This window comes from Lepidochelys olivacea (assembly GCF_965140295.1).
Source record: "Lepidochelys olivacea isolate rLepOli2 genome assembly, chromosome: 4".
NCBI classification, from domain to species: Eukaryota; Metazoa; Chordata; order Testudines; family Cheloniidae; genus Lepidochelys; species Lepidochelys olivacea.
Genome location: NC_140414.1, coordinates 36688126 through 36702738, shown reverse-complemented (window position 1 = coordinate 36702738; position 14613 = coordinate 36688126). Strand labels below are relative to the sequence as shown.

The 14613-nt window shown below is 40.3% G+C and overlaps 1 protein-coding gene across 1 annotated transcript in view; it reads left to right on the top strand.

The window, feature by feature from the left end:
* Nucleotides 1-14613, top strand: part of INTS12 (integrator complex subunit 12) — a 31728-nt gene that overhangs the window by 2892 nt on the left and 14223 nt on the right. Inside the window, exons 2-4 of the mRNA XM_084626670.1 lie at nt 10703-10866; nt 12454-12606; nt 13172-13359. Of these exons, the coding sequence (XP_084482796.1) occupies nt 10711-10866; nt 12454-12606; nt 13172-13359 (497 nt within the window). The 5' untranslated portion in view covers nt 10703-10710. The remainder of the gene's footprint in view (nt 1-10702; nt 10867-12453; nt 12607-13171; nt 13360-14613) is intronic.

The following is a 14613-nucleotide window of genomic DNA, read 5'->3' as shown; positions in this document are numbered from 1 at the left end:
TTATTAAACAAGGTGATGCATTAATTAGAAATGGTTGGAGAGGATAAACAATTGAGTATAAACCATGAAACAATTAACCAGTGACCTAAATCAACAAACCATAACGCGCACTTAGGCAGTGTCCAGTATCTTTATGTCCACTTCCCCGAAGTGAGGCAGCTTTTAGGCAGCAATCAGTAAGTCATGGTTATATGAATGCAGAAACAAAGTCTGTCCTCAATCCAGGTTCCCTGTCAGCATGTCTGTCTCCATACCCTCCTTTCCAGAAAAATCTCCTCAAGATAGACACCGCGGGATCACCTCAACCCCTTAACCATGCACCTTCCCCGGTGCCCACTGGTGAAAGACATGGACCAGTACAATGGCATGTGAACTAGGAGCAAGAAAATTAGAGAATAGGAGCTAAAACTGAATCTGAACAGCAATTAGCTAATACAAAGATGAAAATATATAATTGTTAGAAGCAGGTAGCCTCCAAGAGAATTGGTGGGTTTCCTGGGCTAGCAGGGGGAGAAGGGAGCAATTATGGAAAAGCTCAACTGATTCTTTGCATCTTTCTTAATCACAAAGACCATAGTTTTCATATAATAAAGCTTGAGGTATTCTTTGGGACTGAGGTTTCAGAAGAGGAGGTCCTGGAATAAACTGATAAAGAACAAGAAGTCAGTGGATCAAATAGTAAAAATCAGAGTTCTGAAGGAACTTATGTGGCTGAGCTGCTAACAAAAAATTCAGTCTCATGAACATAATTCTCTCTGTGGGAGGACTGGAGAGTAGCAAATTTCACTTTCATATAAAAAGGCATTGGGATGGTCCTGGAAATGACAGACCAATGAACTGCACTGAAGTACAATGAACGTGAGTTATGAGGAGAGGCTGAGGGAACTGGGGATGTTTAGTCTACAGAAGAGAATAAAAGGAAGAGAAGAGAAGAAAGAGGGGGGATTTGATAGCTGCTTTCAACTACCTGAAAAGGGGTTCCAAAGAGGATGGATCTAGACTGTTCTCAGTGGTAGCAGATGGTAGCAGATGACAGAACAAGGAGTAATGGTCTCAAGTTGCAGTGGGGGAGGTTTAGGTTGGATATTAGGAAAAACTTTTTCACTAGAAGGGTGGTGAAACACTGGAATGCGTTACCTAGGGAGGTGGTGGAATCTCCTTCCTTAGAAGTTTTTAAGGTCAGGCTTGACAAAGCCCTGGCTGGGATGATTTAATTGGGGATCGGTCCTACTTTGAGCAGGGGGTTAGACTAGATGACCTCCTGAGGTCCCTTCCAACCCTCATATTCTATGATTCTATGAAACTTGAATATAAAACACAAACAAACTAGCACTTATTCTTCAGTGGAAAATTATTAGGGCTGTCAAGCTATTAAAAAATTGAATCATGATTAATCGCATGATTAAAAAAATTAATCGCACAATTAATTGCATGGTTAAACAATAATAGAATACCATTTATTTTTGGGTGTTTTCTACATTTTCCAATATAGTGATTTCAATTACAATGCAGAATACCAAGCGTACAGGGCTCACTTTATTTTTATTACAAACATTTCTACTGTAAAAAATGAAAGAAATAGTATATTTCAATTCACCTAATACAAGCACTGTAATGCAATTTCTTTATAATGAAAGTTGAACTTACAAGTGTAGAATTATGTACAAAAAATAACTGCATTCAAAAATAAAACAATGTAAAAGAACCTACAAGTCCACTCAGTCCGACTTCAGTCAAATCTGCTGTGACAGTGTTCTTAAAATGGAAATGTGCTGGGTCATCATCCGAGATTGCTATAACATGAAATATATGGCAGAATGCGGGTAAAACAGAACAGGAGACATACAATTCTTCCCCAAGGAGTGCAGTCACAAATTTAATTAACGCATTATTTTTTTAACGAGCACCATCAGCATGGAAGGATGTCCTCTGGAATGGTGGCCGAAGCATGAAGGGGCGTATGAATGTTTAGCATATCTGACATGTAAATACCTTGCAACGCCGGCTACAAAAGTACCATGAGAACGCCTGTTCTCACTTTCAGGTGACACTGTAAATAAGAAGCAGTCAGCAGTATCTCCCGTAAATGTAAACAAACTTGTTTGTCTTAGCAATTGGCTGAACAAGAAGTAGGACTGAGTGGACTTGTATGATCTAAAGTTTTGCATTGTTTTGTTTTTGAGTGCAGTTATGTAACAAACAAAAAAAATCTACATTTGTAAGTTACAGTTTCACGGTAAAGAGATTACACTACCGTACTTGTATGAGGTAAATTGAATCAAATTTCTTTTGTTTAACAGTGCAAACATTTGTAATTAAAAATAATATAAAGTGAGCATTGTACCCTTTGTATTCTGTGTTGTAATAAAAATCAATATATTTGAAAATGTAGAAAAACATCCAAAAATATTTAATAAATTTCAATTGGTATTCTATTCTTTAACAGTGTGATTAATCATGATTAATTTTTTTAATTGCAGTTAATTTTTTTGAGTTAATCACATGAGTTAACTGCGATTAATCAACAGTCTTAAAAAATATGTTGCTCTAATTTACTAAATAATGGATAAAGGAGAACTGGTTAATATAATTTATTTGGACTTCCAAAAAGCTTTTAAGGTCCCTAATGAGAGGCTAAAAGCCTTTCTGTGAAAGGCCGTGCTCTGTCATAGAGCTAAAACTGTAAACAAAGAGTAAGAATAAAAGGTCAATTTTTAGCCAGGCGATATGTTATATTGGGGAATGGGTGCATGCAGTGTGCTAGGGTAGGTATTTAATATATTGGTGATCTGCAAAAAGGGTGGGGTGTCAGTGAGAGCAAAAATTGCAGACATAAAATTATTTAATTAGTCAAAACCAGAGAAGACTGTGATGAAGTGGAACCAAAAAAACACAGGTGAACTGTCAGCATGTTGACAAGTGAAATGTAGTATTGACAACTACAACGTGAAACATATTGGAAGGAAAATTTTGAACTATTAATTGACATTTCTGGATTCTAAGGCCTGGTCTACAGTATGCGTTTATTTCGGAATTAGCCGAGTTAATTCGAAATAGAACTGATTCCGTCCACACGACCAAACCGTTTTTTTCTATTTAAATTGCTCTTTAATCCAATTTCTGTACTCCACCTCGGCAAGTGGAGTAGCGCTAAAATCGAGATCGCAGTTCCGGGTTACAGGTAATGTGGACGCAAGTCAATGTTATTGGCCTCCGGGAGCTGTCCCAGAATGCTCCCTTGTGACCGCTCTGGACAACACTCTCAACTCTGATGCACTAGCCAGGTAGGCAGTAAAAGCCCCAGGAACTTTTGAATTTCATTTCCTCTTTGGTCACCATCAGCACAGGCGACCATCAGCACAGTCCACCATCATATGCAACCGGGCAGAGTCCACCATCACAGGAGACCTCGCAGACTCGGATTCATAGACGAGCTCCAGCATGGTCCGAACGGTCACTGCATGTTGGGGAGACAAATCTGTTACGGCAGAAGTACGTTCCAAAAAAAGAAACACAAATACGTATGCTAAAGTCTCCAGGGCCATGACAGAAAGAGGCTACTCCAGGGACACAGAGCAGTGTCGTACAAAAATCAAGGATCTCAGGCAAATGTTCCAAAAAGCCAGGGAGGCGAACGGGCGCTCTGGGTCACAGCCCCATACATGCCGCTTCTACCATGAGCTGCATGCAATTATAGGGGGTGACGCCACCAGTACCCCACCACTGTCCATGGACACCTGCAAGGGGGGAGTTGCATGGAGCGAGGAGGATGAGTTATTGGAGGATGAAGAGGAGGAGGAGGACAGTGCACAGGCGGCAAGTGGAGAATCCGTTTTCCCCCTAGACAGGAACTATTCTTAATGCTGGACCCAATAGCCTCCCCCCACTCCCAGTGCGGGCTCCTGGACCATGACCCTGGAGAAGGCACTTCTGGTGAGTGAGAGCCTGATCAGAGCCACGCGGTGTGGGGAAACCCAGCTGCGCTGGGCTGTTCGCATTTAAAGGGCTCATTCCTGCTCAGAGCCTCATCGGAGCCACACAGTGGGTGTGGGTGGGTGGGTGTTGTGTTAAGTGATCATCCCACAGAGCCCGCAGGTGCTCCTATTATATGGCAAATCCACCAGGCATTGCTTGCAATGGGAAAGGGGGCCCAGCAGTTTGAAAGCATTGAAATGAATGCAGAAGAAGCAGAACCCCGCATGCCCCTAGGGCTTACCATGGCTGCCTGCAAGCTGAATTCTGTTGGCCGGCCATGTGTGATGGCTTAGTCACACCAAAATGGCAGGCACTTCAGTATAAGAGGCAAAATGCAACCTTGTACAGAAAAAACATGTGCTGTGTATTATGAATTGCCTGTTTCACTGAGAAAGTGTCCCCTTTGTTCTCTAAAATGTATCTTTTAAAATACTACCCTCCCTTTTTCTCCTCCCGCAGGTGCAAATATTTCAACGTGGCTCCTATCTACTCCATCCCAGAGGCTGATCCAGATTAAAAGGTGGAAAAAACGAAGTCAGGACGACATGTTCGCCGAGCTCATGCAGTCCTCCCGCACTGATAGGGCCCAGCTGAATGCATGGAGGCAAACAATTGCCAAGTCCCGTAAAGCATTACATGAACACAAAGAGAGGAGGGACATGCGCGATGAGAACAGGCAGGCTGCTATGGTCAAGCTCATGGGGGAGCAAACTGACATGCTCTGCTGTATGGTGGATCTAATACGGGAAAGGCAGCAAGACCACAAATTGCCACTGCAGCCCCTGTATAACCGTTCTCCCTCCTCCCCAAGTTCCATAGCCTCTTCACCCAGACGTCCAAGAACATGGCGGGGGGACGCTACGGGGACCCCCACACTCAACCCCAGAGGATTGCACAAGCAGCAGAAAGCTGGCATATCCGAAGTTTTGATTTGGTTTCTGGACTTGTCCTTCCCTCCTCCTCTACCCCCCATCCCCCAGTTACTCCTTCCCCTCCAGTGTACCTTCTTATTTCTCTCAGTGTGTTGTGCAACTAATAATAAAGAACAGTTTTTAAACAATTGTGACTTTATTTCCTTTCATATATATAGGGGGTGGGTAACTTCAAGAGAAACAAACACAACTCTCACACCGTACCCTGGCCAGTCATGAAACTGGCTTTCAAAGCCTCTCTGATGTGCAGCGCGCCCTGCTGCGCTCTTCTAATTGCCCTGTTGTCTGGCTGTGTGAAATTGGCCGCCAGGTGACTTGCCTCAACCTTCCACCCCGCCATAAACATCTCCCCCTTACTCTCACAGATATTGTGGAGCACACAACAAGCAGCAATTTCAGTTGGAATATTGGTTTGTGCTGAGATCTAACCGAGTCAGTAAACTGCACCAGCGTGCTTTCAAACGTCCAAAAGCACATTCTACCACCATTCTGCACTTGCTCAGCCTATAGTTGAACTGCTCCTTACTACTGTCCAGGGTGCCTGTGTATGGCTTCATGAGCCATGGCATTAAGGGGTAGGCTGGGTCCCCAAGGATAACTATAGGCATTTCAACATCCCCAACAGTAATTTTCTGGTCTGGGAAGTAAGTCCTTTCCTGCAGTTGTTCAAACAGACCAGAGTTCCTGAACTTGCGTCATGCACCTTTCCCGACCATCCCACGTTGATGTCGGTGAAATGCCCCTTGTGATCCACCAGTGCTTGCAGCACCATGGAAAAGTACCCCTTGCGGTTTATGTACTGGCCGCCTCAGTGTTCCGGGGCCAAGATAGGGATATGCGTTACATCTATCACCCCACCGCAGTTAGGGAAGCCCAGCGCATTAAAGCCATCCACAATGGTCTGCACATTTCCCAAAGTCACTACCCTTGATAGCAGCTGGTCAATGATTGCGTTGGCTAATTGCACCACAGCAGCCCCCACAGTAGATTTGCCCACTCCAAACTGATTCCCGACTGACTGGTAGCTATCAGGCATTGTAAGCTTCCACAGGGCTATGGCCATTCGCTTCTCGACTGTGAGGGCTGCTCTCATTTTTGGGTCTTTGCACTTCAGGGCAGGGGACAGCAAGTCACAAAGTTCCATGAAAGTGGCCCTACGCATATGAAAGTTTCACAGCCACTGGGAATCATCCCGTACCCGCAACACTGTGCGGTCCCACCAGTCTGTGCTTGTTTCCCGGGCCCAGAATCGGCGTTCCACGGCATGAACTTGGCTCAAAGCCACCATGATCTCCCAATTGCCACATGCCGTGCTTCTAGGAATGTCTGTGTCCATGTCCTCACCACTATTGTAATCGCGCTGTCGTTGCTTCCTCGCCTGGTTTTGCAGGTACTGCACATACTGCTGGATAATGCGCGAGATATTTACAATGGTCAGAACTGCAGTGGAGATCTGAGCGGGCTCCATGGTTGCCACACTATGGCGCCTGCATAGGTAATCATGGAAAAAGGGCTCAAAACGTAGGAGAGCAGAGTGGCAGCGGAAGAGGTGCTGTTCGGTTCACGATAGCCGAAAAAAAGGTGGGAAACAGTTGTCTTCTGTAGCTTTCACGGAGGCGGGAGCCCAGGACAGACAACATGGAGAGTCTTGGTAGCGCAGCAATGGCAGGAGAGCAGAGTTGGCGGCAGAAGCTGTGCTGCTCGGTTCACGATGGCCGAGCAGAGTTGGCAGTGGAAGCGGTCGATGAGGCAGAGAAAGAGTAGATACTTATAGAGATTACGTGGAAAGACGAGAGGAAATGCGTGGTGGATTCATAGTACCAGGAGAGAAGCGGTGCACCGTACTGCACTGTCTGCTGAAAGCAGTATGGCATCTGCACGCCAAAAAGGCGTGAAACGATTGTCTGCCGTAGCTTTCATGGCGGGAGGAGCGACTGACGACACACAGCCAGAAACACTTGCGAGAATGTTTTTCCCCCATCATGCACTGGGAGCTTAACCCAGAATGCCAATGGGCGGTTAGGACTGTGGGATAGCTACCCACAGTGCAGCGCTCCGACATTCAATGCTAGCCTCAGTACTGTGGGCGCACTCTGTCGAATTCACACATTTGAGTGGGGACACACAAGACCGAATGTATAAAATCGCTTCCGAAAATCCGAATAGAATAATTTCAAAATAATTTCATACTGTAGACGTACCCTCAGTTGCTATTTCTGAGGACAACCTAGGTTGTTATCGTAAATGAAAAAGGGCTTCTTGATAATTAGTGGTAGTCAAAATAGTAAGCAGTGTTAGGTTTTATAAAGAATGGGATTGATTATACTGCACTGTTATAATACTGTCATATAAATCAGTGGTGTGCCATTTCTCAGAATATTGTGTTCAGGTCTGGCACCCTATCTCAAAAAAGATATGACATAAATAGGAGTTCAGCAACAGGTGATGCAAATAATTAGAGGAGTGGCGAGACTTCCATGTGAAGAGACATGAGAGAGGAGATGAATAAGAAGAGACATAAAAGGGATATACAAATAATGAGTAGAATATGAACAGTAAAGTTGGTGCTTCTGTTTAGCCTTTTCAATAATATAAGAACAAGAGGACCTTTAAACTGAAAAACAATAAATTTAAAATGATAAAAGCAAATACTTTTTGCATATAGTACATAATTAGTGTGGAACTCATTGCCACAAGATACCATTGAAGCCAGGAGGTATAGGCTTCAGAGGAGTATTAGACATACATATGAATGAGAATATCCTTGTTTTCACTATATGGAGTGGAGGGTTTTTTGTATAAGCTCTCAGGCCTTACTCAGCCAACCACTGACAGCAGTTAAGAAACCTCCCATAGTGGGAGGTTATTTTATAATTGTCCATTATTGGTTTCTTGCATATTATCTAAAATACTACTTATATCACCCACATTACTATAGTATTTTAGTGCTTCACTGTCTTTATTTCTCCTCAGAACTGTGCAGTATGGAAATATTGTTATCCCCATTGTACAGATAGGGAACTGAGGCACAGAGTGACTAAGTGATAGGCGCAAGGCACTCTGTGACAGAGCGGGAAATTGAACCCCAGTCTGCCAAGCCCCAGTCTAGTGACCTAACCACTGGATCATCCTTCCTTTCATTACTGTAATGTTTGTAGTATTGGCCACTGTAAATGGCAAGATGCTGGACCAGACAGACAACTGGCCAGTATAAAACTCCCTATGTTATTGTGTTCCAATCAGAGAGCTGTGCATGGAAGGAGAGCAGATCATCAACCTTATTTTTGCGTATCACATCCATTTTTAAGTTAGCATATGAGCATCTCACTCTGGTAAATAAATTTTCCCACTTTCTTTATCTTAAAAAGCAACAAAATAGATCTTTTTAAATTTAAAATTCATTTCCAAGTTTCAGCCTGCTGCACATTTTAAATAGCCTTATAAAACCCCTGAAAATGGGAGATTATAGTAGAGACAGACAAATTCTTAACTGTGACAATACTGGCATGCAGCATTATGATGATATTAACCTTGAGATCAGAAGAGAGTTAGAAAGCCATGGTATGCAGATCAAAGGATTGAATATAAAGAGTGCTCTTTTTTTAACAGTTCCTTGACAGTAGAGTTCTTAAAACCTGAAGTTAGAATTAGATCTACAAACTGTTACCTGTTAGAAAACAAAATTGTCCTTGTGCTGTTGGACTCAACATTGCTTATAGTCATTTTCTCAGAGTTCTTTTAATTCAAGAAATCGCATTTAGCCTGATGGCATCCTGAGTTTGGCTGGTTTCTAGTATCTGTTCTGACTATGTCAGTATGTTATATGGAGACTTGTAAACAGGAAAACTCACAAGAAAGGAACTTCAAGTTCCTCAAGCAGTGCATTATTCCAATATCTGTGATAAGGGTTCTGTTATCCCGCATACTTTATATCTTTGTGGATTTAAGAGAGACCTAGAGATACAGTGTATGCTACTGAAACACAGACTGTAAATACTGAACAAAGAAAAAGAGCAGGTAATACAGCCCACACAGATCACAAGAGTGGCCTGAGCAGTTACCATAGGTGGATGTATGAGAGAGGAGGATAACCACTTTCCACGTGCATTGAATTCCATTTTTATAGACATCAGAGCGAAACTGAGTTGCCCTGAGATGGGCTTACACTGTAGTCTTTGCTTGATCAGTACAAAACCAGAGTTACTGGTGTTTAGGAGATAATAGTAGAAGTTCTGTGGCCACTGAGATATGATTTGACAAGAAGCAAAGATTAAGGAACAGAGAAAAGGTTCTGAATAGAATTCTTAGCTCTCTGCTGGGTCCATTGATAAAATCCTTATGAAGTCTATTATATGCTGAACTCCTTGATGATCTTGGTAGAGTGATTCTCTAGTGTCTTGTGAAAGCCCAGCATGAAATAAAGACTCCTGGAGACTTCCAGGCAAGCAATGATGGAGCAGCTTGCCACTGCTGGTGGATTGTCCAGAGAGGTTAAAGTTCACTATTTTCACTGTGCTTAACATAAAAAAAAAATTCAGTCAGGCAAGACTCTGCAAGCTAGAACCAGAGTACCTGTCCAAGCTGTGCTTTTTAGGAGAGTGGCATGAAAGCTCCTTTAAAAGAGTTTTCTAAATTATAAGATTGGAAATAAGAAATCCCAATAAATGTGGCATGATGATAAAAGAGATTAAGAATACTTACATCTCATGCTTTTTGGAAAAGACCAGAAGCCATTATTTGCTGTAGCTTTCCTTAAACTGAAATAATAAAGATATATTGCTGATTTGGGAGAATTTCTTCTTTTGTAAGGAGGATCTCTTATGTAATTGCCCTTTCCTGGAATTTATGTTGCTGAGACTGACAGCTCCTTGCTTATCTAGGTAGAAAGAATTAGTTATGTAGCTTAACTAAGTGGAGAAAACTCAGATGTGGAAAAAAATTGCTGCTATCAAGAAAAGATGTTTTAAAATGAATTCTGTCCCTTTCCCTCATTTCACCTCATTATATATTGTGGCATCTCAAACCCTAGATAATTTTTACTTGTCATAAAATGCGATCAGTAATCACAAAGGAACTTGGACAAATAATTGCCTGGATACTTAATTTCCTTGCTTTGTAAGTTAAAATTAAGCAATTGACATCTAGATTTTGTCATTTTGTAAACCAAAAATTGTGAAGTAACTGTTCTAAGTACTATAATGAGAAGCTATTGTTCTGAAAAGTTCAAAAAGTGAAATTGTGTCTGCAAAGAAAATTGTTTTTCCAAATGTACATTGGTGTTAGTGAGCAACCAGATGAAAGGCAGTGTGCATGCAATGAAAGTTTAGTACAGTATTTTATTATATAAGGAGGAAATCTACAACCTATTGGTTTCCCTTCTTGAAGCTGTCACTCATTTTTAATTTATTACACTTGAATTGTGCTCATGTTCTGAATAACAATATTCTGAAATACATGTTGCATTCTCATAAATACAGTACATTTTGTTTTCTGACTTTGTTTGCCAAATTCAGAATCTGACATTACTTCAGCTGTGGGATAAGATGCTGCTACTCTGTCTTTCTAGAAGGCAGCAAATTCATTGTCTCCTAATGGAGGTGGTAGTTGGCTTTTGTGACTGTGTTTATCTGTTTTGTTTTTTAAATTCATATCTATGCCTAGAACTCATGTGATAAATAATGTGCCCATTTCTTCTCCCCAAAAGAGTTTTCTTTGAGATTATTAGCTCTTGTGTTATTTGAGTTGTACTCCATATGAATAAAGTTCAATGTCTTCTTTTTCATTTCCTTTCAAAGAAGCTACTATGGCTGCTACAGTGAACCTGGAACTTGATCCCATCTTTTTGAAAGCCCTGGGCTTCCTGCATTCAAAGAGTAAAGATTCTGCTGAAAAGCTAAAAGCTCTGCTTGATGAGTCTTTGGCCAGAGGAATTGATTCAAGCTATCGTCCTTCACAAAAGGTATTCACATGAATAGAACACGTAGGTCATTTTTATATGCAGTATTAAAGCTCCAGCTATTCCTGTTTCAAGTTTTATAGCTGAAGAACTATGAGAGCCAGAAAGGGGGGAAAAACAGACTTGCGGAGTAGCTATGTTATTACTTGATCACTGACCTTTATGCATTTGTTCCTGGTGCCATTGAAGTTAGAGGAAAACTTCGTATTGACTTCAATGGCACAGTGTCTGGTCCTGGAAGAGAGCTGTTCCTTGTTAAGGTGGGAGGGGCTCTTTGTAACCTGGTGCTTTCTGAATACTTTTATCCTGGCTTTGGTGGTGGTATGTCTGTTACTTCTGTATCATGTTGCTCATCCATCCTGAATCAAAATTAGAACTAAAAGCACATAAAAATGCAGGTTAATTATTGTTGCTGAGCATAAATCTTAAGCAATGTAGCCAGATAATGGTAAAACCACATCAGTTTTCTGAACATTCTGTTGATTAATTTGTATGCGGCAAGAAGAGAAAAAAAAAGTTGAAGGGCAGGTTTTAAAGCCAAAATGATTTGCAGAACCAAAACAACTAGCATACATGACAAATGGAAAAAATTGTGTGTCATGTTCTGTTCTGTATAGGTTCTTATATCGTGCTCATCACTGCAGTATGTGAACTTCTTCCAGTAGGACATTAAGCTAACAAGTACCAAACACTAAAAACACACTAACTAGAATATTTAAGATGGAGAATATTATATTAAAGGGACCCCGCCAGTAACCTACTGATACTGCTTTCCACTGCCAAGTGGATAACCTGCGTTAAGTGCCCAGTTGTTGTTTCTTGTTCCCAAAGGAACTGAGATTTCAGTCATGGCACCTTGCTCAGTCTCTGATTTTCACATATATTGCTATGGCTTTGGGGACTAATTTAATCACTTATGTTCAAAATTGACCTGATTATTATCTATCACTGACACAAATAAGCAGCTATTGACTTGTGTTGAGATGCATATCAAGATTTATTGACCCAAGAGGTAAATATTGACCAAGATTAAGCAAAGGTCAATATTTTCCTCCCAGAAGGAATGAAATATTGATGTTCACTGACACCAGAAGTCAATTTATATATGGTTACGTAGATTGAATTTTGTCATCAGAACTATCTGAAAATATCTGCTCGTTGTGGCTGTGAATTTTGGAAGTATGAAAGTTTTACCTTTGATATTAGTGTTTCAAAGGGAAGATGCACTTAGGGATCCAGAAAAATAAACAAACCTCTCTCTGAAAAGGTGACTAGTCAGAGGAGATGGAGGTGGGTTAGAATTCACTGCAGAGGGCCAAGGTACACTTATGTGATTTGATTCATTAATGTTGTTCACACTTATGTGATTTGATTTGTTAATGTTGTTCTAGATCCCAGTAATATTTACCTCTGTGAAGATAAAAAAAAATTGAAACACTTGTTACACGACTGGTTATGCAATGTTGTGCCATTTTTTAAATGAGTATATAGAAAATGTAATGTTTACCTAGATTTGTGACCTAAGCAGTTGCAAAGTAGCAAGTGTCTTATGTGTTATGTTTGTTATCAGCATTTTTTTCATTTATTTAGGAAGTAGAGCAACCCAAAGTGTCTATTACCAAGCCGATTTCCAGTAAGCAGGAGCCTAAAGCTTCGTCCAGTCTGCCTTCAGGCAACAATAATGGCAAGCCCGTCACAACAGAAAAGGTGAAAAAAGAAACAGAAAAGAGGACTGCTGATAAAGTAAGGCCAATTTTGGTTCTAATCATGAAATAATTATGGACTAAAAGAGCTCCATTTGTGCTTGAATTTAAAATTATTATTCAGCCAAAACCAAATTGTTCATGCAGAACTTCGTTAATCTGACCCATTTTAGTTGCATCTGCAGCATGTCACCTTTCGCTCCATAGGATCATAAGTTAGCACAGGCCAGACAGTACAACAGAGGATTTATCATAACTTTTCCCAAATGTCTTTATATACTACTTTTTATTGGGAGGAGAAGAATCAATGAAAATATGCTAAACTGTTATCTCCCCCACTCTCTCTCTCTCTCTCAAGACCACTGAATCTTTTACAAATCATTGTGAGTTGTACAACTGATGACTTTTCTACGCTTTTAGTTCACAAATGTTTTGGTGGGAATGTATTTCTATCTCTAGGAAAAAGTGCCAGATGTATTGTGCAGATCCACAGTACATAATTTACCTACTTGTATTTGTAATTAATTATGCCAGTTAGTTGCTTAGATTAAAACTAACCACTAACTTTTCACATTTTCACCATCTCCATGTGTGGTGTTTAATAGATGAAAGTAGAAATTGGTGAAGGAGTTGATGTTCCAAAGAAACCCAGACTAGAGAAACAAGAGGCTCGTTCTTCCCCGATCACAGTCCAGACTAGCAAAGATTTAACCATGCCTGATCTATCTAGTTTTGATGAAACCAGTGCCGATGATTTTGCCATGGAAATGGGCTTAGCTTGCGTTGTTTGTCGGTAAGTGACTTATGCTTTGTCAGACACACAACTCCTTCTAATGTGTTCTTCTGTGAAAATGACAAATTATGTTTATCGTCTCTCAGTGTCTCCATATCAAATTAGACCAGGGTGTTTTTTATTTTATAAATAATCTTAGACCTGATTGTAGAAAGCACTTAAGCACATACTTCAAATTAATCATATGCTTAAGTGGCTTCCTGAATAAAGATGCTTTTCTAAAATGCGAGGTCTTTAAGAAGAAAAATATCTAAGTCACAGTAAGTCAAATATCAAGTCTTTGGAGAAATTATTTACCATAACAATGTTTTGCTAATTATAAGACTACTGTACATCTTACGGGGAGGGGGAGAATCATTGAACATCTTAAGTAGCCAGGATAGAAATACAGCACAAGTATTCATTTTAATTACTGGTAGCCAAACTTTAGAATTAATCACTACCTGTGAGCAGTGCACTTCAAGTTAGGGTCTATTCTGAAGTGTTTTTTAAAAGTGACATTGATAACATTCTATGTTTGTTTTTCCATGTTTCCCAAATGATTTTCAATTGGTTTACAAGTAAAAATGGTTTGTTTTTTGGTCTGTTTTTTGAATGGCCAGCCCTGAAAATTTATCTTGGAATGCATGCGTCAAGATAGGTTTGTCTGACTCATACATCTTCACTATTAATAATGACTTTGAAATTGGAACTTAATTGACAGTTCTGTTTGTGACGTACAAGCTTTGCAGTGCTGGTAGAAGGGAAAAGTAGCAAGCATGTATTTTGTGAATACACACTCACACAGGAATCAAAGTTGTTGAATAAGAAAATTTATCTTATTTATTTACTTACTTACTCAGTCACTTTTCAGGCTCTTGCTATGTTAATTAAGGAGTATCTTGGGTCCAACAATGGATAAGTTGTTGCAGTTACAACTTCATACAGTTAATTATGGTTTTAATTTTCATGTCAAGTTATTGCAGACTTTTCTGATGATTGTTATAAATGGGAGAAAGTCTTTTTAATCTTTTATTAAAGACACAGAAAAAGAAGGAAAAACCGTTAACGCATTTGAAATGCAAAGTATTAAGTAAAGCTTTCATTTTAACAATTTACCTTATTCCCTTTTAGCTGAATAGAGTCTTTTACCCCAACTTGACAGACTTTTTAGATGGTATTAACTGTCCTTTTGAAGGGAAAAGAGAAAAGATGTGTTTAAATGGTCTTGAGCTGTTGCTGCTGCTGTTGTCCATGAAGTCAGATCCCATTTCT